Source organism: Pleurodeles waltl, chromosome 8 (genome assembly GCF_031143425.1).
Source record: "Pleurodeles waltl isolate 20211129_DDA chromosome 8, aPleWal1.hap1.20221129, whole genome shotgun sequence".
Lineage (NCBI taxonomy): Eukaryota > Metazoa > Chordata > Amphibia > Caudata > Salamandridae > Pleurodeles > Pleurodeles waltl.
The window spans coordinates 146843691-146866473 of record NC_090447.1 but is presented as its reverse complement, the minus strand read 5'-3'; the positions used below and the strand labels follow the sequence as shown (position 1 = coordinate 146866473).

Genomic DNA, 22783 nt, shown 5'->3' with positions numbered 1-22783 from the left:
TATCCTCTCACTCTACCTCTCTCCCTCACCCACCTCTACAACCCCCCCTCCCCTATCTTCACAACCCTACTCCTATCTCTCTCCCTAATCTCCAAACCTCCTAACACTCACCCTCCTCCACCCTAAACCCCCTCCCCCAGCTCCTCTCACTCTACCTGTCCCCCCCCCTCCCTCGCGCTTTCCCGCCGCGACCTCCTGCACGCCCCCGTCCCCCAGCTCCCATTCGCCCCCAGCTGACCCCTCCCCCCCCCCTCCTACCTCTTATGGCGGCCGCTGCGCGACAGTGGTAGCGACCCTTGACCCAAGGGTAGGTCGCTCCCCCTGCCGCTGCAGCTCCTCCAAGTTCCCGAGTTCCTGTGTTCCTGAGACCCACCTAACTGTAAGTACCCCCCTCCTCCCAGCCCCTCGCCCTGCCCCGCGCCACTCACCTTCTCTTCTGCTCCTGCTTCTTTTCCTCCTCTCTGTCTCTTCCTCCTCGCTCCCCCTCTGCAATCTTCTTCTGTGTTCTTCTGTTCTTCCCTTCTGTTCTTCTGTTCTTCCCTTCTGTTCTTCTGTGTTCTTCCGGTCTTCTGTGTTCTTCTTCTCTGTTCTTCTCTGTGCTTCTGTGTTCTTCTTCTCGGTTCTTCTGTGTTCTTCTGTGTTCTTCTGTGTTCTTCTGTGTTCTTCTCTGTTCTTCTGTGTTCTTCTGTGTTCTTCTCTGTTCTTCTGCTCTTCTGTCTTCTGTTCTTCTGTCTTCTGTTCTTCTGTCTTCTGTTCTTCTGTCTTCTGTTCTTCTGTCTTCTGTTCTCCTGTCTTCTGTTCTCCTGTCTTCGGCTCTTCTACCTCCTCCGTCTTCTTCCCCCGAGCCTGCCCTCCTGCTCCTTCCTCATCCCCCTCCCTCACTCGCCTCCCCCTCTCTCACCCCTAGCTAACCCGTTCGCTATCTACCTCCCTCACTCCTCCTATCTTCCTATCTCTCTAGCTCCCTATCTCACTATCTAACTCCCCCACTCTCCACCTCCTCCTACCTACCTATCTGTCTATCTATCTATTTCCCTATCTATCGACTTCTCTATCTATTTTCTCTATCTATTTCTCTATCTCTCCCCCCTCCCGCCACCCCCTCTACTACCTATCTCCCTATCCTCTCACTCTACCTCTCTCCCTCACCCACCTCTACAACCCCCCCTCCCCTATCTTCACAACCCTACTCCTATCTCTCTCCCTAATCTCCAAACCTCCTAACACTCACCCTCCTCCACCCTAAACCCCCTCCCCCAGCTCCTCTCACTCTACCTGTCCCCCCCCCTCCCTCGCGCTTTCCCGCCGCGACCTCCTGCACGCCCCCGCCCCCCAGCTCCCATTCGCCCCCAGCTGACCCCTCCCCCCCCCCTCCTACCTCTTATGGCGCCCGTCCGCGCCTGGCCCGCGCCCAGCGCCACGACCCCTGGTCCCCAGCTCCCCCAAGCCCCGCTGATCCGCTACGACCCCACCACCCTCCACGCCCTCAACCCAGGGCGCTCCAAAACCTGCTTCCTAGCTCACCCCAAACGCACCCATGGACCCTTCGCCTGCAACTCCTGCAAACGCATCTTCCACCACGCAACTACCACGACCACAAGCCCACGCGCCATCAACCACCTCAAGTGCATCCTGGTCAACGCTCGTTCCGTCCACAAGCACGCCGTTGAACTTTGGGACCTCCTGGACTCCACAGCCCCGGACGTCGCCTTCATCACGGAGACATGGATGAACGCCTCCTCTGCTCCAGACATCGCTACCGCCATCCCCGAAGGCTACAAGATCTCCAGAAAAGACCGCACCAACCAAGTAGGAGGAGGTGTCGCCATCATCTTCAAAGACTCCATCAGCGTCACCACCTCCACCGAAGACCCCCCCCTCGCCGCTGAACACCTGCATTTTCAGATTCGCACCGACCCAAGGACCACCCTCAGAGGATCCCTCGTCTACCGTCCTCCCGGACCTCGCGCCTCTTTCAGCGACGCCATCGCCGACTTCATCTCCCCGCACGCCCTCGCCTCACCGGACTACATCCTCCTAGGCGACCTCAACTTCCATCTGGAACAAAACAACGACCCCAACACCACCACCCTGCTCGACAACCTCGCCAACCTCGGCCTCAAACAACTGGTGAACACCGCCACCCACATCGCCGGACACACGCTCGACCCTATCTTCTCCGCCAGCAAACACGTCTTCTTCAGCCACACCTCTGCCCTGCACTGGACCGACCACAGCTGCGTCCACTTCACATTCCGACGCGAGACCTCCCACCTCCGCACTCAACCCATCCCTCGTCGACAGTGGAACAAGATCCCTGAAGAGCAACTCTTCTCCGCTCTCGCCGCCAACCAACCCACCCTCACCACCGACCCCAACGACGCAGCTCTCAACCTCACAAACTGGATCTCCAACTGCGCTGACAACCTTGCTCCCCTCAAACGCACGCATCGACAGACCAACACCAAAAAACCTCTCTGGTTCTCTGACACCCTCAAAGAATCAAAGAAAACTTGTCGTGCCCTTGAGAAGGCCTGGCGCAAGGACCACACCGCTGACAACATGACCGCCCTCAAGAACGCTACACGCGAACACCACCACCTGATCCGCACTGCCAAAAGGAACTTTTTCACCGACAGACTAGACAAAAACAGCCACAACAGCAGAGAACTCTTCAGCATCGTCAAAGAGTTCTCCAACCCCAGCGCCAGCGACAACGCCGTCACGCCCTCACAGGATTTGTGCGAATCCCTCGCCACTTTCTTCCATCGCAAGATCAGCGACCTCCACGACAGCTTCGGACACCAGACCCAACCATACACCACTGAACCCGCTTCCCCGGACATCACCCTCAACAACTGGACCCACATCAACACGGAAGAAACCAAATCCATCATGAACTCTATCCACTCCGGCGCCCCTTCGGACCCCTGCCCGCACTTCATCTTTAACAAAGCCGACGACATCATCGCCCCGCACCTCCAGACCGTCATCAACTCTTCTTTTTCTTCTGCTACCTTCCCCGAATGCTGGAAGCACGCTGAAGTCAACGCCCTACTAAAGAAACCTACGGCTGACCCAAGCGACCTGAAAAACTTCCGCCCCATCTCTCTTCTACCTTTCCCAGCCAAGGTAATAGAAAAGACCGTCAACAAACAGCTGACCACCTTCCTGGAAGACAACAACCTGCTCGACCCTTCACAAACCGGATTCCGAACCAACCACAGCACGGAAACCGCCCTCATCTCAGTCACAGACGACATCAGAACCCTGATGGACAACGGTGAAACAGTCGCCCTCATTCTCCTCGACCTCTCGGCTGCCTTTGACACCGTCTGTCACCGCACCCTAATCACCCGCCTACGCTCCACCGGGATCCAAGGCCAGGCCCTGGACTGGATCGCCTCCTTCCTCGCTAACCGCTCCCAAAGAGTTTACCTCCCTCCGTTTCGCTCAGAACCCACCAAGATCATCTGCGGCGTACCTCAAGGCTCATCGCTCAGCCCGACACTCTTCAATGTCTACATGAGCCCCCTCGCCGACATCGTACGCAAGCACGACATCATCATCACCTCCTACGCCGACGACACCCAACTTGTACTCTCCCTCACCAAGGACCCCGCCAGCGCCAAGACCAACCTACAAGAGGGTATGAAGGACGTCGCAGATTGGATGAGGCTCAGCCGCCTAAAGCTGAACTCTGAAAAAACGGAAGTCCTCATCCTCGGCAACACCCCGTCCGCCTGGGACGACTCCTGGTGGCCCACGGCCCTCGGCACCGCACCGACCCCCGCAGACCACGCCCGCAACCTCGGCTTCATCTTGGACCCTCTTCTCACCATGACCAAGCAAGTCAACGCCGTGTCCTCCGCCTGCTTCCTCACTCTCCGCATGCTCCGCAAGATCTTCCGCTGGATCCCCGCCGACACCAGAAAAACCGTGACCCACGCCCTTGTCACGAGTCGCCTGGACTACGGCAACACCCTCTACGCCGGGACCACCGCCAAACTCCAAAACCGCCTGCAACGCATCCAAAACGCCTCGGCCCGCCTCATCCTCGGCGTACCCCGCAACAGCCACATCTCCGCACACCTGAGACACCTGCATTGGCTCCCAGTCAGCAAAAGGATCACCTTCCGTCTTCTCACCCACGCACACAAAGCCCTCCACAACAAGGGACCGGAATACCTCAACAGACGCCTCAGCTTCTACGTCCCCACCCGCCCCCTCCGCTCCGCTGGCCTCGCACTTGCTGCCGTCCCTCGCACCCGCCGCTCCACGGCGGGTGGGAGATCTTTCTCCTTCCTGGCGGCCAAGACCTGGAACTCCCTCCCCACCAGCCTCAGGACCACCCAGGACCACTCCGCTTTCCGGAGACTCCTAAAGACTTGGCTGTTCGAGCAGCGATAACCCCCCCTTTCCCCCCTAGCGCCTTGAGACCCGCACGGGTGAGTAGCGCGCTTTACAAATGCTAATGATTTGATTTTGATTTGATTCATTACAACCTTGAAGGTGTCCCATTCTATGAACGTGTTGCTAGTTGTGTCAGTGTTTTCAGAAAAATAGTCGTCTAAATGTTGCCTCACTGCTGCTTGGTAGTCTAGCTATTCGGGTTTCAGTTTACATGTGTGGATTCAGGTGTTAATGCAGCCCCATTTCATGTGTAATAGTACAGGACTATGGTCTGAAATGGTGCGGGCTAAATATTCCACCTCATGCACCTGGGCAATCATATCTGGGGTGCAGAAAAAGGTGTTGAGACGTACATGTAGGTCAAGCAGAGGAGAGAAATACGAATAATCACGGCCATTTGGGTACCTCTGATGCCAGGCATCAATCAACCCCCACTGCGCCTGCCAGATTTCAAATTGCCAAGCTACCCTAGTTATTGGGGAGTCATGCAGCGGAGGGTGGGAACGGTCAATGTGTGGTTTCCCACGCACTTAAAGTCACTATTGACTGCTTGACCTCTGGGGCCAATCGCTCTGTGAGCCTTTCAAAGAAAGCCCCTTGCTCTGTGTTAGGTGCATACACATTTATTAACAACAAGTCTTGGCCCTCTAACCTTCCCCTCACCGCAACATATCTCCCTTATTGGTCAATAAAACTTTCAATGTGCTGTAAGGAAGCACCCGCCCTTATCCAAATTTGTGTTCCTCTGGCATAAGCTGTGTAGGTTGTGAAATACACCTGTCTTCTTCACTGTCTCTGCCGTGCCCTCCCCTCTGCCATCGTTAGATAGGTTTCCTGAGGCATCACTATATGTACTCCCCTCCTTCGTAAATAAGAAAACACCTTGTATCATTTGGCCATCATGTGCCTTCCCCAATGTTCCATGTTATAATCTTATTAGTTTCAAGTGTACCAATATTCCCTCTGCATGTGCTTCTAACCCCCCCTATTCTTTCACCCCCACCGCCAGCCTCCCTCACACAGCCAGCAAACCCCATAATTTTTAAGTACGGCATCCCAGCAGGGTATGACTCAGGTTCTCCAAATACAAACAATTCCAATAGAAACTACCCAACTCCCCTTACCCGGGACAAGGAGTATCTGAAACCCCTCATCCAAACAGCAATTTATCAACTAGCCTCTCTAAAGCAGTGAAGGGCCCTCTGTTCAAGTATGCAGATATTCGTACCACGACCCCACCGGGTCTCCCACCCATTTTACCCGTTGCTGTCCCCTACGGGCCCATATCTTACAGTCATTGCGTTGGGCCCCTGCAAGGAACTAAGGTGACTTTGAAGTCAAACTAGTGTTGAGACTCTGAGAACAAAAAGGGTCCCCATCCAGAGGCTGGGGGTCAGAAAACGCTGTCTGGCATCCTAGGCATCACCACCGGCATGGCATCCTCCAACGTGTGTGAGAAGCTGCAAACCTGTGTTCCCCGGGGGACTGGTATCAATCCATTGCTACATTGCCTCTGGTGTGTGGAAAAATTGGGTTCCCTCTGACGTCAACACTCTGAGGTGAGCTGGGAACATCATGCCATTTGGGATCCCCATTTGTATCAGTTTTGCCTTGGCTTCTCTGAAGGTAGACTTTTGCACTTTTTGCACTTCTTGCGAGGAGAATATTGGAACCAAACTATTTTCCACCCTGCAGTCTCCTTTTACCGCACTTGCTCCAGAATGTAGTCTCTGTCCCTGTAGTTCAAAAGTCATGCTATGACCGGTCTCAGGTGGGGGGGGGCAGTGGAGGAGGGTGCAATGAGACCCTATGTGCTCTTTCAAGTGCGAAGAACTACAATAGGCCTTCTCCTGCCATTTCTTCAAGGAGCCATCTTTCGAGGTAATCTACCATATTTCTCCCCTCTACTCATTGGGGCAGTCCTATTATCAGGAGGTTATTGCACCTGGACCTGTTTTCCACATCTTCTGCTCTCAGTTCTAAATGCCGTAGGCCGTTTCCCACTGGGCCCCGCTGACCTAGCGGGAAACTCGTAATGGCCCTGGCGGGGAGGCAGCCAAATTGGTGTCAACCTCCCAGTCGCAACTTTGTCGGACGGGCTTTTCCGTCCACTGAAGTTGTAATTAGGTCCTTTATGTTTGTATTTCATTGTCACTGTGCAGCACTTTTTGCACTTTGAAACATGTTTTGCAGGTTAAAAAAGTTTCAAGAAAAATGGTAATACATACAAAATACACATTGTTATTCCAGGCAGTACCATCACTATGAAGATGCACACCACTCCGATAAAATCACATTGCATTATTTCTTTGGTGAAAATATTGGTATATGAAACACTTTGTGCTATGCTAATGCCAACTCCATATTTTTATAGGGAAATGAGTAAACGCCTGACAGAGGAACAAGCCAAGAAAACGTTTGATCGAGCAATCAAATTAGAACAAGAGTTTGGAGAGTTCTTTACAGGTAATCTGTGTCCATTGAAAACATGTATGTAATTCCAGTAATCCAAACAGAAGTACAAAAAAAGTATATTCACCATAACATAGAGTAGCATCACTGGTGCCGCATCAATTGACCTTTCACACGTATGACATTGTAGAGAGCTGTATCACATGAACTTTGATCCAGCTGACATCCTAGGAACAATTTTACTTGACACAAATATATTAATTAAGCTGCAGCCTGGATATTCCTGTTGGAAGGTCACAGTAGGCTAGATGCCCATGAGCAATAGGGAGACATGTCCTCCACATTCCTAGGTGAGGATCCTATGTGCATAGGTGTAGTAACTCTATGGCAAGATGCACCATTCATATTTGTAGGTATAGACTTCATGTGCACATGTGTAACCAGCCATAGATGCCCAGGAGAAAACATTATATGGCTTCTGAGTTGCTTGTGTGTCTACTTGTAGGGAAATTTACTTGTCAGTTCAGGCTGGACGTTTCCTTTTAGATGAAGACCAAGGCTGATTTGCATATGGAATGCTTACTGGTTGAGGTGGCATGCTGGGCAAAATAAAGATGGACTTTATTGCAGCCCAGAGTAATTGCCACCAGCTGAGATTAACTCAAGCAGTCCATTGATTATTTGTTTTTGTTTTCCCCGGTGTGACAGGGATTCATAGACACGGATCCTGTGCTCACTGTGTCATAAGGCTTAAACAGCACTCTACTGAAAAGGTCTGAATAGGTTGAAACCAACTAGAGATGCTTGTGATCCGGCTTGGAGGAAACCTGGCCTGACAAGTCTGGATGGACTGCTTCTATTAGAGTAGGACCAATACTGTTTTCCATATGGTTGACAAACATGCATAATGGCTAGAGACTGAGATTAAATCAAATAATCCACCCATGCCTTATTTCTTTTCCTCACTTTCACTCCACCATGATGTGCACAGGTAGAGCCATGATACATGGAGATAGAGATATCATATCTCCAGGTGTGGCTGGGACAACATGCTTTGATATAGCAAATTTCTACATTTGAAAACATGGGCATATTTTTGCCTGGGTCTGTGATCTCCCATTTACTAGACAAAAGTTTGGCTGGGTGTCATTATTTCCAGTGTCACAAAATCAAATGGTTTAGAATCACTAAAAAGTTATTGTATATGCACTAAACCCATTTTAGGAGGCAGGCAGTTTTACTGCCTCCTAAAATGGGTCTAGAGATGGCTACTGAATTGCATTTTGGATGGGGCATAATGTGAGCAACTCTTCCAAATTGCAATCCAGTACCATGTGTATCAATGGTTTGTGATCAGAATCTCAGTTGAAAACCATTGATAAGTTATTGACTCTCCACTTGGAGTGGTAACTGATTCATAAAGAGAAAAAACAACCCCTTTGAGTCCCTTCACTTTTGGGAATGAAGGTAGCAGCTTTAGGGGGAGCAGCCAGTGGTCCAGAGGCCCAATGACAACTCTCACTGAAGCCTATAAAAATTTTCACTGGGATGGTGGTCTGCTGACCTTTGGAGGCCACCATCAATAGAAAGGTAGCCAATCGGCGGGAGTCTCAATTTGCAAGCTGTCAAATGAATAATAATTAAGTAGGTCATATTGCGTACTCTTCCAAGTCGGTATTTTACAATCCGACCTCATAGTACATAGGTATGTATTAGAGTCACAATTTGTGACCCATTTTTTTGCGAATAGTATTGTAGTACATTTCAATTAATATCATGTGATTGTAGCTTAATCCAGATGGCATAGTTTGTTAGTTAGATAGCTACAGTCAGTAGTGTAGTAATGGTACAAAGTGTCTTGATTCAAACTGGTGGTGTCTGTAGATGGGGGCCAGCTTTATTTGTCCCAACCCTCCTTGTGCTCCACTGCTACGGCTGCTGAGTGTACCAAGAGGTGACACAGAAAAAACAAGCTGACACTGTGCCTTGCCACACACATTAAAGTTTCCAATTTATCTCTGCAAGTCAGAGCTGTTTCTTAAAAATGTTTAAATCTGACTTTGTAGGTAAGTGTGTATATATCTCTATCTAAATAGATAAATAGAATATATATATATATATATATATATATATATACACGTATATATATATATAGATATATATATATATATATATATATATAAACACAGTGGTTGATCGGTTGTGGACTGTGTACTTACAGTTAGGTCAGAGTTTACAAAATGTTTAAATAAAATTTCATAAACTTCAGCTCCTTTGTGAAGAGTTTCGGTCAGGATGATCCATCAAGTGGGGTATGAGAAAAAGGGGGTACCGAAACTTGGTTTTCCTTCTTAATTGCCTTATGAAATTTTGGGGCACAATGCAGAAAAATGGTGAACAAAATTACACCTGGGGCAGATTTAATAGTATTTTCCACTAGGATTGTGTCACATTTTATATTTAATACGACATACAAAGCCACTTTGCGTGGTTCAGTAAATACAAAGAAACGTAACGCAGTGTATAATGCTGCCTTGCATTACCTTCCTGTTAGAAATGGGGTTTTTGGTTGGCAGTCAGGTTGCCCTCTGTCCAAGCAAGAACCCTCACTCTAGTCAGGGTAAGTCACACACAATCCAAAATCAGCCTGTGCTCACCCTCCGGTAGCTTGGCACGAGCAGTCAGGCTTAACTTAGAAGGCAATGTGTAAAGCATTTGTGCAATAAATCATACAACAACATAGCATAACACCACAAAAATACACCACACAGTGTTTAGAAAAATATATAACATTTATCTGGGTATCTTCAGGTCAAAACGATCAAAGTTGCAATATGAATTTGTAAAGATATCACTGAAAAGTGATATAAAGTGTCTTAAGTCTTTAGAAAGTAAACAAAGTCTCTTTCAAACACAAAGTACGTGGTTTCTGGTGGAAAATCTCCTCAGAGGGCCACAGGAGAAGAGGTACGTGGAAAACTGGTGTGTGCGTCGATTTCTCCTCAGCACACCCGGACTTGCGTCGTTATTTCCCACGCGGGGAGTCGTGCGTCGTTTTCTGGCGTGCGGACAGTCTCTTACTGTGGTTTGCAGGGAGTACCAGATGTCCCGGGTCTGTGCGTGGATTTTCCTGCTTGTTTTCCGGCTGCGCGTCGTTCTGCGGGGCTGCGCGTCAAAGTTTCGATCTCATGGCAGGCGTTGCGTCAATTTCTCCTGGGGAGTCGGGCGGCGTTGTCCTTGCGAGGCCGTGCGTCAAAGTTTTGATCTCACGGCAGGCGTTGCGTCGATTTCTCCTGGGAAGTCGGGCGGCGTTGTCCTTGCGAGGCCGTGCGTCAAAGTTTCGATCTCACGGCAGGCGTTGCGTCGATTTCTCCCGGGAAGTCGGGCGGCGTTGTCCTTGCGAGGCCGTGCGTCAAAGTTTCGATCTCACGGCAGGCGTCGCGTCGATTTCTCCCGGGAAGTCGGGCGGCGTTGTCCTTGCGAGGCCGTGCGTCAAAGTTTTGGTCATCCCAAAGGCGTTGCGTCGATCAGCATCGGTGTGCGGCGTTTTTCTTGCCGCGGAACAAGCTGTGCGTCGAAAATTTCGGGGCACGGAGCGTCCAAGAGGAAGAGAGAAGTCTTTTTGGTCCTGAGACTTCAGGGAACAGGAGGCAAGCTCTATCCAAGCCCTTGGAGAGCACTTTTACAGCCAGACAAGAGTTCAGCAAGGCAGCAGGCCAACAGCAAGGCAGCAGTCCTTTGTAGAAAAGCAGACAGGTGAGTTCTTTGAGCAGCCAGGCAGTTCTTCTTGGCAGGATGTAGTTTCTGGTTCAGGTTTCTTCTCCAGCAAGTGTCTGATGAGGTAGGGCAGAGGCCCTGTTTTATACTAAGTTGTGCCTTTGAAGTGGGGGTGACTTCAAAGAGTGTATAAGAAATGCACCAAGCCCCCTTTCAGTTCAATCCTGTCTGCCAGAGTCCCAGTAGGGGGTGTGGCAGTCCTTTGTGTGAGGGCAGGCCCTCCACCCTCCCAGCCCAGGAAGACCCATTCAAAATGCAGATGTATGCAAGTGAGGCTGAGTACCCTGTGTTTGGGGTGTGTCTGAGTGAATGCACAAGGAGCTGTCAACTAAACCTAGCCAGACGTGGATTGAAGGGCATAACAAGATTTTAGTGCAAAGAAATGCTCACTTTCTAAAAGTGGCATTTCTAGAATAGTAATATTAAATCCGACTTCACCAGTCAGCAGGACTTTATATTACCATTCTGGCCATACTAAATATGACCTTCCTGCTCCTTTCAGATCAGCAGCTGCCACTTCAACAGTTTATGAGGGCAGCCCCAATGTTAGCCTATGAAGGGAGCAGGCCTCACAGTAGTGTAAAAACGAATTTAGGAGTTTTGCACTACCAGGACATTTAACTACACAGGTACATGTCCTGCCTTTTACCTGCACAGCACCCTGCTCTAGGGGTTACCTAGGGCACACATTAGGGATGACTTATATGTAGAAAAAGGGGAGTTCTAGGCTTGGCAAGTACTTTTAAATGCCAAGTCGAAGTGGCAGTGAAACTGCACACACAGGCCTTGCAATGGCAGGCCTGAGCCAGGGTTAAGGGGCTACTGAGGTGGGTGGCACAACCAGTGCTGCAGGCCCACTAGTAGCATTTAATCTACCTGCCCTAGGCACATGTAGTGCACTCTACCAGGGACTTACAAGTAAATTAAATAGTCAATCATGGATAAACCAATCAGTAGTACAATTTACACAGAGAGCATATGCACTTTAGCACTGGTTAGCAGCGGTAAAGTGCCCAGAGGTCAAAAGCCAACAACAACAGGTCAGAAAAAATAGGAGGAAGGAGGCAAAAAGTTTGGGGATGTCCCTGTCAAAAAGCCAGGTCCAACACTTCCAGTGGAAGGCATTCCATGAGTGGAGCGTGGGAGTTCCCATGCATTCACCCATGGATTTTGGCACCTTCCGAGATTTATCATTACTGGTGTACCTGGGCCTGGGAATGGGTCCAAATCCTATGCCTCCCCAGGTAAGGCATACAGAGGAGAAATATCTGCTCTACGGCATATGTGGCTGTAGAAACACATGTTCTGCATACTCCTACCATCTATTTTTGGGACCAGATTTGTGAAAGTTGTTTTTCTTCAAAGCAGTTTTTTGAGTGACGCTGTCGAGTGATACCATTGTTAGATTGTTTTCTCCCTGCTGTCGGGTTTGGACGTGTGTGCCTTCGCTCCATGATTCCACTCCATTTCGATTCAATTCTTCGGTCCTTATCTATCTTCAAAGGTACTGTATTCGCGTTATCTACATCTGCACCCCCTCAAAAACTCGTCGGCTCAACTTCATTTGAACGAGAGACATTTGGTCCACCGCCCTTCAGGGCCTACCTTCGACGCCTATGAAAATATTTGCTGGTAATGGAATGCACGCCTTTTAGGTTCTTCCCCCATTGTCACACGAAATACCCACACACAGACCAACATTTGGTGTGCTATTTGTATATCTCCCGGACCACAAAGAAGCCAACTGTGAGACATGTATTTCATTTTGGTTGACGAAGACACTCTGGGACCACAGGACTTGTTGCCTCGAAATGTCTCAAAAAGCCTCACACGACACTTCCGACAAGCCCAAGGGGAACCAACCGTCGAAGGAGAGGAGGCCTTCTATCTCAACAACAGTTCCACCTACTACATTGAGGTAGACTTAGAGATATAGGAACTTCCATCCACTAAATGAGTAAGTACTGCAACCCCTGCCACCGCCTTTCCAACCAAGCCACCCAAAAAATCTTCAGCTTCAGTATGCCCACAGTAAGAGGTCACCAGTCCACCACTGCTGCCCAACCATGGTCGGACCTGGAAAACTGTTTCGGATGCCCCACCCTCTGGCCTAATGCTGAAAGAACATTTCAAGTCTAATACTTTGACATTTCTTTTTTGGACCAAGAACACTTTTTGCCAGTGTCTCGACCTTACATGCCGGCAGTCGACTCCCTCCACCTCAACACCAACGAAGCCTCACACTTCAAAGCCAAGACTCTCGGTTCCAAACCTCTCTGAGCCAAAAGCAATTGTCTTCATCAGTTTCCACTTAACCTATTGAACCTATTTTGGAAAAACTGTACATTCAGCAGCAAAAAAATCAAATCCAAGCAGGAACTGACTGTATACTCACTACGCCCTCCTCTCCTCCATCACTCAAGAGGAAATTGACTTTTGAGGAGGCACTGGATCTACTTCTTTCCCCTATGAAGAAAACCATGGACAAGGCCACCAGTGCTTACACTTCCTTCCACACCTCCCCCTCCACCACCTTCACCATCACATCATTCTCCTCAACCATTATGTCCACCACAAGACCCCCTATACATATCGCCTCAAGGTCACCACAATCGGATGCTGGTGGGTTAGGAGGGGCCACAAGACGATCTCGACCCATGGGACATGTGTGACACAGATCCCAATACAGGGAATGACCCTGATCTTTACCCACCTCTCCCTTCCCCGCCTTAGAACGCAACCTCTTACCAGGAAGTCATTGCGAGAGCAGCAGCTTTCCGCACTGTTGAACTACCCGTGGAACCACTTGAACAAGGCTTACTTTTTGACACTTTAGCTACCTCACACAAGGACACGCAGCATCTGCCCATGCTAAAAGATGTGATTTGTGAGGCTGACAACATCTTTAAAGATCCTGTTAGGACCAGGGTAATCACTCTTAGAGTAGATAAAAAAATATAATCCAACGGCGCCTGACCCTATTTTAATTCGGGCCCAAATACCACCCCACTCCATAGTTACCAATACTGCTCGCAAGATGGCTAACTCTCAGGTGACTAGTGACACACCCCCAGAGAAAGAAAGCGAGTGGATAGACACTGTGGGAGAAGGGTTGCAGCCCAGGCTGCCAACCATTGGCATAGCGCCAACTCCCAGGCTCTACTAGCACACTAAGACAGGGCTCACTGGGATGAAATGGAGTTGCTACTCCAGAACCGCCCACAAGAGCATAGGAAAAGAGGTCAACAAATTGTAACAGAGGGGCAAACCATTACCAACACTTCTATACACTGTGCCTTAGATGCAGCAGATACTGCAGCTCGGGGAACTAACACTAGGGCCCAGATTTAAAAAGCTTTAGCTCCACATTAGCATAATTGTTTTACACCAATGTGGCTTTTAGCTTAAAAAATCTCTGCACCATCTTTACAAAGTGGCGTAATACATGAATTTTTTGCGGCATTTTTAACGCCTGCACAGAGCTGGTGTTAAAAGGAGGCCCACCAATATTTATAATGGGCCTCAATGTGCTTTGCAGGATTAGCGTCACAATTTTAATGCTAATCCTGCAAAGCGCCAAACTAACGTCAAAAATGTTGACGCTAGTCCCCTAACTACCCCTATGGTGCGCCGTATCTTAAATAAGGTGCAAACATAGTGGCATTAGGGGGGTGCTAAGGGGCGCAAGAAGAGTGGCGCTGCATTGGACGCTGCACCACTTTTCTTAAATCAGGCTTCTCCTGAGGCAACACGCTTGGCTAAGGTGTTCTGACTTTAGACAAGAGGTCCAACAGGCTGTACTTAATATGCCATTCAACGTAGAGCATTTGTTTAGTCCGCAGATAGACGCTACCTTAGGAAAGATCAAGAAGGACACTGACACCGCTAAAGCAATTGGAGCATTGCAAACACCTACTCCCAGGGGGACCTTTCGTCGCCTAACCTACTGTGGGGCCTATAAGTCTACCTCTGCAGAGGCTTCCACCTCATAACAAAAACAGCCACAAATTTCCTACACCAGAGGCTACTACATTCAGGGCAACAACAAGAAGGGTAGAGGTAAGGGTGTCTTCCCTCGTGGAGCAACACCCTCTGTCAAACAATGACTACCCTATCGCACTTACCAACCACACAACACCTGTCGGGGGGACTGCAATTTTTTCACCCAACAGGCATTCTATCACCACAGACAAATGGGTATTAGCCATTATCCAACATGGTTATTGTCTGGAGCTCATTACCAACATTCCATCTCGCGCTCCCAGGAACAGGAAGTTCAAGCCCTTCTCAGAGGGCCGTAGAAGCCTTTCCCATTCAAAATCAGGGCTCAGGAGTGTACTCCCTATACTTCCTAATTCCCAGAAAGGACAGGTCTTTAAGGCCAATGTTAGATCTCAGGCCTCTCAACAAATACATCCTATAAGAACACTTCTAAATGGTCACCTTCGAGGATGTCATTCCACTTCTTCAACAAGGTATGGTTATGGCAACACTAGACCTAAAGGACGCCTACTTCTACATATCAATACACCCAGCTCATCGCAAATACTTAAGGTTTGTCATAGCGGGCAAGCACTATAAGTTCAGAATTCTGGGTGACCACCGCACCTCAAGTGTTCACCAAATGCCTAGCAGAGGTTGCAGCTCATCTGCACAGACAGAATGTCCATGCATTTTCTTACCAAGATGACTGGCTTATCGAAACCAGCGCCCATCATCAGTGCCAACAACACACTCAGATGACAATAGATCTACTTCACAGCTTAGGGTTTATTATCAACATCCCCAAATCTCACCTGCAACCTCTACAGTTACAGGAGCGTTCAGAAACAATCCTAAACACACAGTTAGGATTAGCCTACCCCAATCAAGCTCAAATTCAGAATTTTCACATAACATTGCCTCAGTTTCAGATAAACCAGAAACTCACAGTGAGGATGGTTATGCGCCTGCTAGGGATGATGGCTTCCTGCATTGCCATGGATCCCCACTCAAGGTTCCATATGCATACATTACAGGAATGTCTAGCTCATCGGTGGTCCCAATCACATGGTCAGTTAGAAGACATAGGCCCAAATTTATACTTTTTGACGCAAACCAGCGCCTGTGCTGGTTTGCGTCGAAAAATGTACAGACAGCTAACGCCATTCCTACACGCCAGGTGAGCGTCTTATTTAAGGACTGACGTTAGCCAGCACTGCGGGCTGGTCAGAGTAAAAAAAAAGACTCAAACCAAGCAGCGCCGGCGTAGGGGAAAATGGGGGTTGTGAGTCAAAAAATGGTGCAAATCCGGTTTGAGTCAAAAATCATAGCTCAAACCAGACTTGCGCCATTTTTTGACACACAACCCCCATTGCAATGACTCCTGTCTTAGCAAAGACAGGAGTCATGCCCACTTGCCAAATGGCCATGCCCAGGGGACTTTTGTCCCCAGGGCATGGCCATTGGGCACAGTGGCATGGAGGAGGGCCCAAATTAGGCCCCCCATGCCACTTTCAAAAAATAAAAAAATCATACTTACCTCAACTTACCTGTACTTACCTGGGATGGGTCCCCCCATCCATGGGTGTCCTCCAGAGGTGGGTGAGGGTGGCAGGGGGTGTCCCTGGGGGCAGGGAAGGGCACCTCTGTACTGCTTCCATGGTCAGAGACTTTGGAAGTGAGCCCACAGGTCCCTTAACGCCTGCCCTCACCCAGGCGTTAAAAAACGGCGCACATCAGGCTGTGCGCCGTTTTTTAAGGCCCGCCCCCTCCTGTGCGTCAAAATGACACATGAGTATAAATAAGGCGCACAGGCCTTAACGTCAATTTTTGGACGGGAACGCCTGCCTTGCATGGCATTAACGCAAGGTGGTTTTTGCATCCAAAAAATTACGCACACGGAGGATATTTGACGTCCGCAGGGTCGGGCGTCATAGTTTAAATATGGGGCAAGGTTTGGGCCGAATGTGTGTCAAACTTTTTTGACGCACATTCGGCGCAAACAGAGTATAAATATACCCCCTAGTGTTGATACACCACCACACTCACCATTCTCTGCATTGGTGGCACACCAACAACCTGTTAAAGGGGCAGCCTTTTCTGGACCCTGTTCCTACATCACTCTCAGGGCAAGCACACCACAGATAGGATTGGGTGCTCACCTACAAGACCTAACAGTACAGGGTCTCTAGGATACCAGACACCAATCTCTACACATCAGCTACCTAGAGCTTCAAGCTGTTCACCCAGCATTGAAAGTGTTCCTACCTCTCCTGTCTCACAAGGTTGTCCTAGTCCAGACTGACAATTTGGCAGCCATGTATTGCCTACAAAAACAGGGGCAGGCACGATCTTCATAAGTATCACAACTGTCTCAGACCATTTGGAAGTAGGCTGTACATCACAACATTCACCTGTTGGCGGAATACCTTCTGGGACCAGACACTGGCTTTGCAGACCTGCTCAGCAGGATGCAGCACCAAGTCCATGAATGGGAACTCCACCCAGAAGTCCCCCTACCATACTTCCAAAAGTGAGTATTCCCCCAAATAGACCTTTTGGCTGCATCAGAAAAAGCAAAATGCCCAAATTTTGCCTTCAGGTTTCCACACCCATTCTCCAAGGGCAACACACTGTGAAAGAGCTGGTCCGGATATTTGCTTACGCTTTTCCGCCTCTCCAACTCCTTCTGTTTCTGGTTCGGAAGCTCAGGCAAACTTATCATACAATGATCCTAGTAGGTCCCACTTAGACGCGTCAGCCTTGATTCACAACACTTTTAGATCTTTCTGTAGTTCCACACGAGAAGCTCCCCAACAGGGCGGACCTTCTCACTCATAATCAAAGACACATCAGACACCCAGACCCCAAAACCTTCAACCTAGCAATTTGGCTCCTGAGGTCGTAGAGCTTGGTTACCTTAGCTTACCACCAGAATGTGTGAATATTCTTAAGGAAGCATGTAGACCCACCACTAGAGCCTGTTATGCAGCAAAATGGAAATGTTTTGCCTGCTACTGTTACTCAAAACAAAAGCCTTTCAAAGCCACCATGCAAGACATTGCTGCTACCTGCTTCACTTACAAAAGGAAAACTTAGAGTGCACCTCCATACTATTGCATCTTGCTGCAATGACTGTCTCCTTCCAAAATAGACAGCACTTTTTTCTGTTTAAAATTCCAGTCATCAAAGCCTTCATGGAAGGGCTCAAACAAGTTATTCCACTAAGGGTTCTTAGAAGGGTTCAGCACCCTCTTGGAACCTTAATACCTTCCTTACCCGTCCCATGGGTCTCCCAATTGAACCCCTACACTCATACCCCCTTCACTTTCTTTCTTGGAAGAGGGCATTCTTAGTCGCCATCACTTCACTTAGGGGTGTTAGTGAGCTCCAGGCTTCAACCCTTCTTCCAAATACACAGAGACAGTGGTTCTCTTCACCAACCCTACATTTCCACCTAAGGTAGTGTCTCAATTTCACCCCAAGAGCTGTTCATACATTAGACGTAAAAAGAGCACACATGTTTTACATAGATAGAACTAAAACTTTCAGAAAGTCTAAACTACTTTGTTGCCTTTTCACCACCACACAAAGGCAACCCTATATCCAAATCAGGCATAGCCAGATAGATAGTCTAATGTATTCAAACTTGCAATCTTAAGGCCAAATGACCTTTACCTGTTTCTCCCAGAGCACACTCCACTCACAAGAAGGGCGCAACCATGGCCTTTTTAAGAAACATCCACATAGCTGACGTATGTAAAGCAGCTACATTATCCACACCACACCACAAACCTTTACCAAACATTACTGTGTGGATGTTTTAGCACACCAGCAAGCCAGTATAGGCCAGGCAGTGCTATGTACCCTTTTTCAAACCACTACAACACCTACACATTAGCCACCACTTCCAGGTAGAGCAAGTGTATCTACAGCCACACATGCCATTGAACGGTGTATGTTACTTACCCTGTAAGAATCTGTTCGTGGCATGTAGTACTGTAGAGTCACTTGTGCCCACCCTCCTCCCTGGACACCTGTGGCCGTTGCAGTTTTTCCTTATACACACACCTACATTAGTATCTTATATACCTTTAATTTCTATGGTGTTCTGTGGAATGAGAAGGGGCAGTTCATGCTTGTGCCTTCTTTTGTTTAACAGATTACTGAATAATGCCTTTTGTTCAGCATATAATTACACATCAAAGTTTATGATAATTTTTCTTCCTTATATAAGACATAACCTTATAACCACATTTCAGCTGCCATGCTCTTGATCAGTGAAATGGCAATTTTCCTTCTATGCCTTTTTAGTTTAAGGTTAAGACAAACATGCCAATCAAGCTCTCATTTATTATCTGCACCATTCAGACAGGCTAGTCTGCTTCCTACATCCTTGCAATCCAGAATCTGAGGTGGTAACTATAACTCACGCCCTCGCCATGCACGGCTAATTACCCCACAGATTACGGCACTCATGACATCTTTGATAACATCATTGATAATATCAATGTAATATTTGCAGCAATATTTTTGATGAAAAAACTGTGCATGATGGGGGTGTGAGTTATAGTTACCTTAGGGCATGAGTTATAGTTACTTGAAATAACTCTCACTGTAACTAGTGAATTTCTATAGTTTTGTACGTTTAAAATGGGAGTTAACTATAAAGTCCCTGTAACCGTTGGATTTTTAAGTGAATTTCTATTTTTTTTAATTCTATTTCCTAGCTATAACGTCCCTGTAACCTTTGTTTTTTCAGTGATATATAGAAAAGAAGGTTAAAGTAATGTAATTAGATGAAATGTTCAGCCACAGCATAATGTTTTAAACTTTAAAAGCCACTGAAATTCACCAGTTAGAGTTACTGAAGGAACTATGACTCGTGCCCTTAGGTAATTATAACTCGCGTTCCCGCCATGCACAGCATTGTTATCAATAATTTCATTACAAATGTTGCTGTGATATTATAAGTGATGTTATCAAAGATGCCATGAGTGCCGTAATTTGTGGGGCAATTAGCAGTGCATGGCAGGGCAGATATCATTGCCACACCCAAGAGAACAGCTATGACCCATTATTCATAAGCAAATATTAATCTACACGTGTGAACGAGTCTTAAATATAGCCTTCTCCCTTTACATTTCAATGCACCAGCTTCCTTTTCGAAGTAGTGACGCATTGTGATGAGCAGGGAGTCAAAAGTGGCTGACAAATGGCTTCTCCATTCTCTCGCAGTACAAAGTCTAGCAATAATGATGGAAAAAATTAAAGCCTGCATATTGCAACCAGGCATTCTCCATTTGGTAGCAAGCATAATAATCGAAACATCAAGTTCCATCCTAACCCCAAGCATATTAGAGAGCCAAAGACAAATGTCTTTCCAATGACCTTGGATTGCGAGTCAGACTGCAAACACGTGAATGATATATGCGTCTACATATCCACATCTGGGGCAGTGAATGGCAAACACATGGTCCTTCGCCACTGTAGCTACAACCTCTGGTGTACAGTGTAGCATTACAATAGTTTTTTATTGCTGCAGCTTCAGCCTAGCCAACATTAATAGAGTCACAGGTACAATAAACACAGAGACTGTCATTAGAGGGCCTACCTCTAGTCCTAGCAGGTTAGATTTTTTTTTAGCCAATATATAGACTTTATTTTCCCTCGACTCATGGAAGCACCTGTATAACCTTACAATACCAATTGAACATGGGTTCCAATAAATGATGTCTCCTGACTATACTATTTGACTGCCGCCCTAGAAAATTACATATCTGAAGATACTTAAGGTACTTTTAGCTAGAAGAGCAAACTCTCCATGCAGATCAGAAAATTTTATTGGCAGGAAAAAAGTCGGACACCAAGATGATGCCATACCTGACAAGTAGAATCATTAAAACTGAGCAGTAGCAAATTATTCCTCTGTGTGTAGGGGTGGATTTTTTGCTCAAATCCCTCCAAATAGACTAAGTATTCTGCACCTCATTAAATCATACTTGCTTAAAATAGTTGCGGTCAAATCTGAAGAAGCAGGCACATGCCTCTGTTTCCAGGCAGGTTTCATAAATGCTAAGAATGTTGGGATCATACATCTCTGAAACCAAGCTTAGAATGTGTTCTCCAAAGGCAGCCTAATGGTAATATTGGAATTATGGTATGGCCAATTCGCCCTCTTCCAGTACATTGTTGAGCCCTCTAATAGCTTGTCTAGCTCTGTGGTAGCCCCACAAAAAGCTCTCAAAGGCTCTCAAAGAGTCCAATGATTCATGAGAGAGCGAGGGACTTGTAGAGGGATAGCGCAAAATAGATAAAGAAAGTTCAGAAGCACATCCGTTTTTAGAATGTGACAGCTACTAATAAGAGAAATAGGAAGTCTATGCCACAGCTTCAGCAGCATAACAGTGTTATCAAGAAATACCTCATAATTAAGCTTAGGGACTTCTTGTATATCACTTGAGACAACAATGTCTAAGTAAGTTAGAGTGCGTGAACCGTAGATTTGGTACCCATATAGAGTAATTCACAATAATGTACGTTTTATTCTGATTCAAAATATATCTAGAAGCATTGTCAAAACTGAATGCCTCCTGTTCTATGTCTGAAACATCTAGAATGGCATAGGATGACTATATAGCAAGATCGGCAGCATAAGCTCTTATGTGCACCCTATCCCCATTCACTATATAAGGTTCCAGATAAATAAAAAAATTGAAATAGAAGGGGCAACCCTGCCAGATACCCCATAGAATTTCAAATGGTTATGAAGTTTTGCCACTTATAAGTATTCTAGCTCTTGGCTTCTGATACAGTGACCAAACACAATGCTTGTATTTATCCCCAAGTCTCATCTTGATTATAATCCCCCCGAGATAAGGCCTGGATACCCTGTCAAAGGCCTTCTCAGCATCAGAGTGGATCATGCCAGCCTATTGGTGTAGATTGTTGGCCATATGAAAAACTTTGATTGTAGTGTTAGTGTACATAGTGTATATAGCTGTAACTCTGCCCAGAAGAAATCCATGCTGCTGCTGACTGACTAAAGTATCTCTCACCACTGCCATCTTAATGGCTAAATTTTTAGAGTAGATATTAACATTGGTGTTAATAAGAGAAATCAGCCGGTATGACCCTCTCTCAAATGGAGGGTTTGCCTCTTTCAGGAAGATTGCAATATTTGCTAACTCCCATGACTCTGAAATATCTTGGCCCTGATTGATACTCTCAGTAAATAATAGAAAAGAGGAGCCAGTACATCAACAAAAAGGTTATAAAACTCTGTCTACCATATTGTCCAGCTACCTTACCAGGGAGGGAGGGAGAAGACAGACCCTTTAATCTATTTGAATGAGCTACCTTGCTTATCAATTTCCATTCAATCTAATCTCGGGCTCTGAACTGAACCTAATAAGTGCTTGATTTGTATGTTCGAATAATGGTCATCAACATTCTCTGCATTATATAAGGACTGATAATACATACAAAATTGTTCCAGGATCTCACAGGGCTAGGTTGCCACCTGACTGTTATAACCATGAATGCTCTCAATGCAATTCCTGCTTTATCCTTCCTTATTTTTGAAGGCTAATATCTTTTCAATAGACGTCCCAGATTCGTAATCCTCACCCTCCGTACTCAGAAAAACTGCTCCTTCTTTTTGTGGAAGTACCTGTCCGATCTTGCTTCGACGCTTCACCTTTTGAAAAAAGCACTCCCTCTCAGCTGAATCTTTTGCAAGAATTGCAGCAGCATGCACTCTTTCTAGCCCAGATAGGTCCACTAATCCCTGAGCTTCAGCATACAGCAGTTACTGATTGCGGTTAGCAACATACTCAATAGTAGATTCCCTGACATGTGATTTTAGGGCATCCCAGACCATAGAGATAGGAGCTAAACCCAGATTAATCACAGTAAATTCCATAAGAGATAAATGCATAATCATTTTATAGTCTTGATCTATCATGAGATAGCTCTTTAAAGACCAGCAGCTCCACTTAGTTCTTGTCTGACTATTTTTTTAAAGACAGAACAACGGGGTTGTGATCAGATATCAGCTTGGGACCAACACCAATTTCCATATCATAAATCAGATCCCTTGGAGCAAGGGATCTGATTTATCTATCTGAGAATATTAGTTGTGGACATGAGAATAGTATGTAAAGCTCAAGCTTTCATAAGTACCCACCAAGCGTCAACC

At 47.1% G+C, this 22783-nt stretch overlaps 1 protein-coding gene across 4 annotated transcripts in view; it reads left to right on the top strand.

The window, feature by feature from the left end:
- LOC138249824 (disks large homolog 2) overlaps window positions 1–22783 on the top strand; it is a 3298389-nt gene that overhangs the window by 3251505 nt on the left and 24101 nt on the right. For all 4 annotated transcript variants that reach the window (XM_069203950.1, XM_069203947.1, XM_069203948.1 and 1 more), the window contains one exon: window positions 6788–6879. In XM_069203950.1, coding sequence (XP_069060051.1) covers window positions 6788–6879 — 92 coding nt within the window. The remainder of the gene's footprint in view (window positions 1–6787; window positions 6880–22783) is intronic.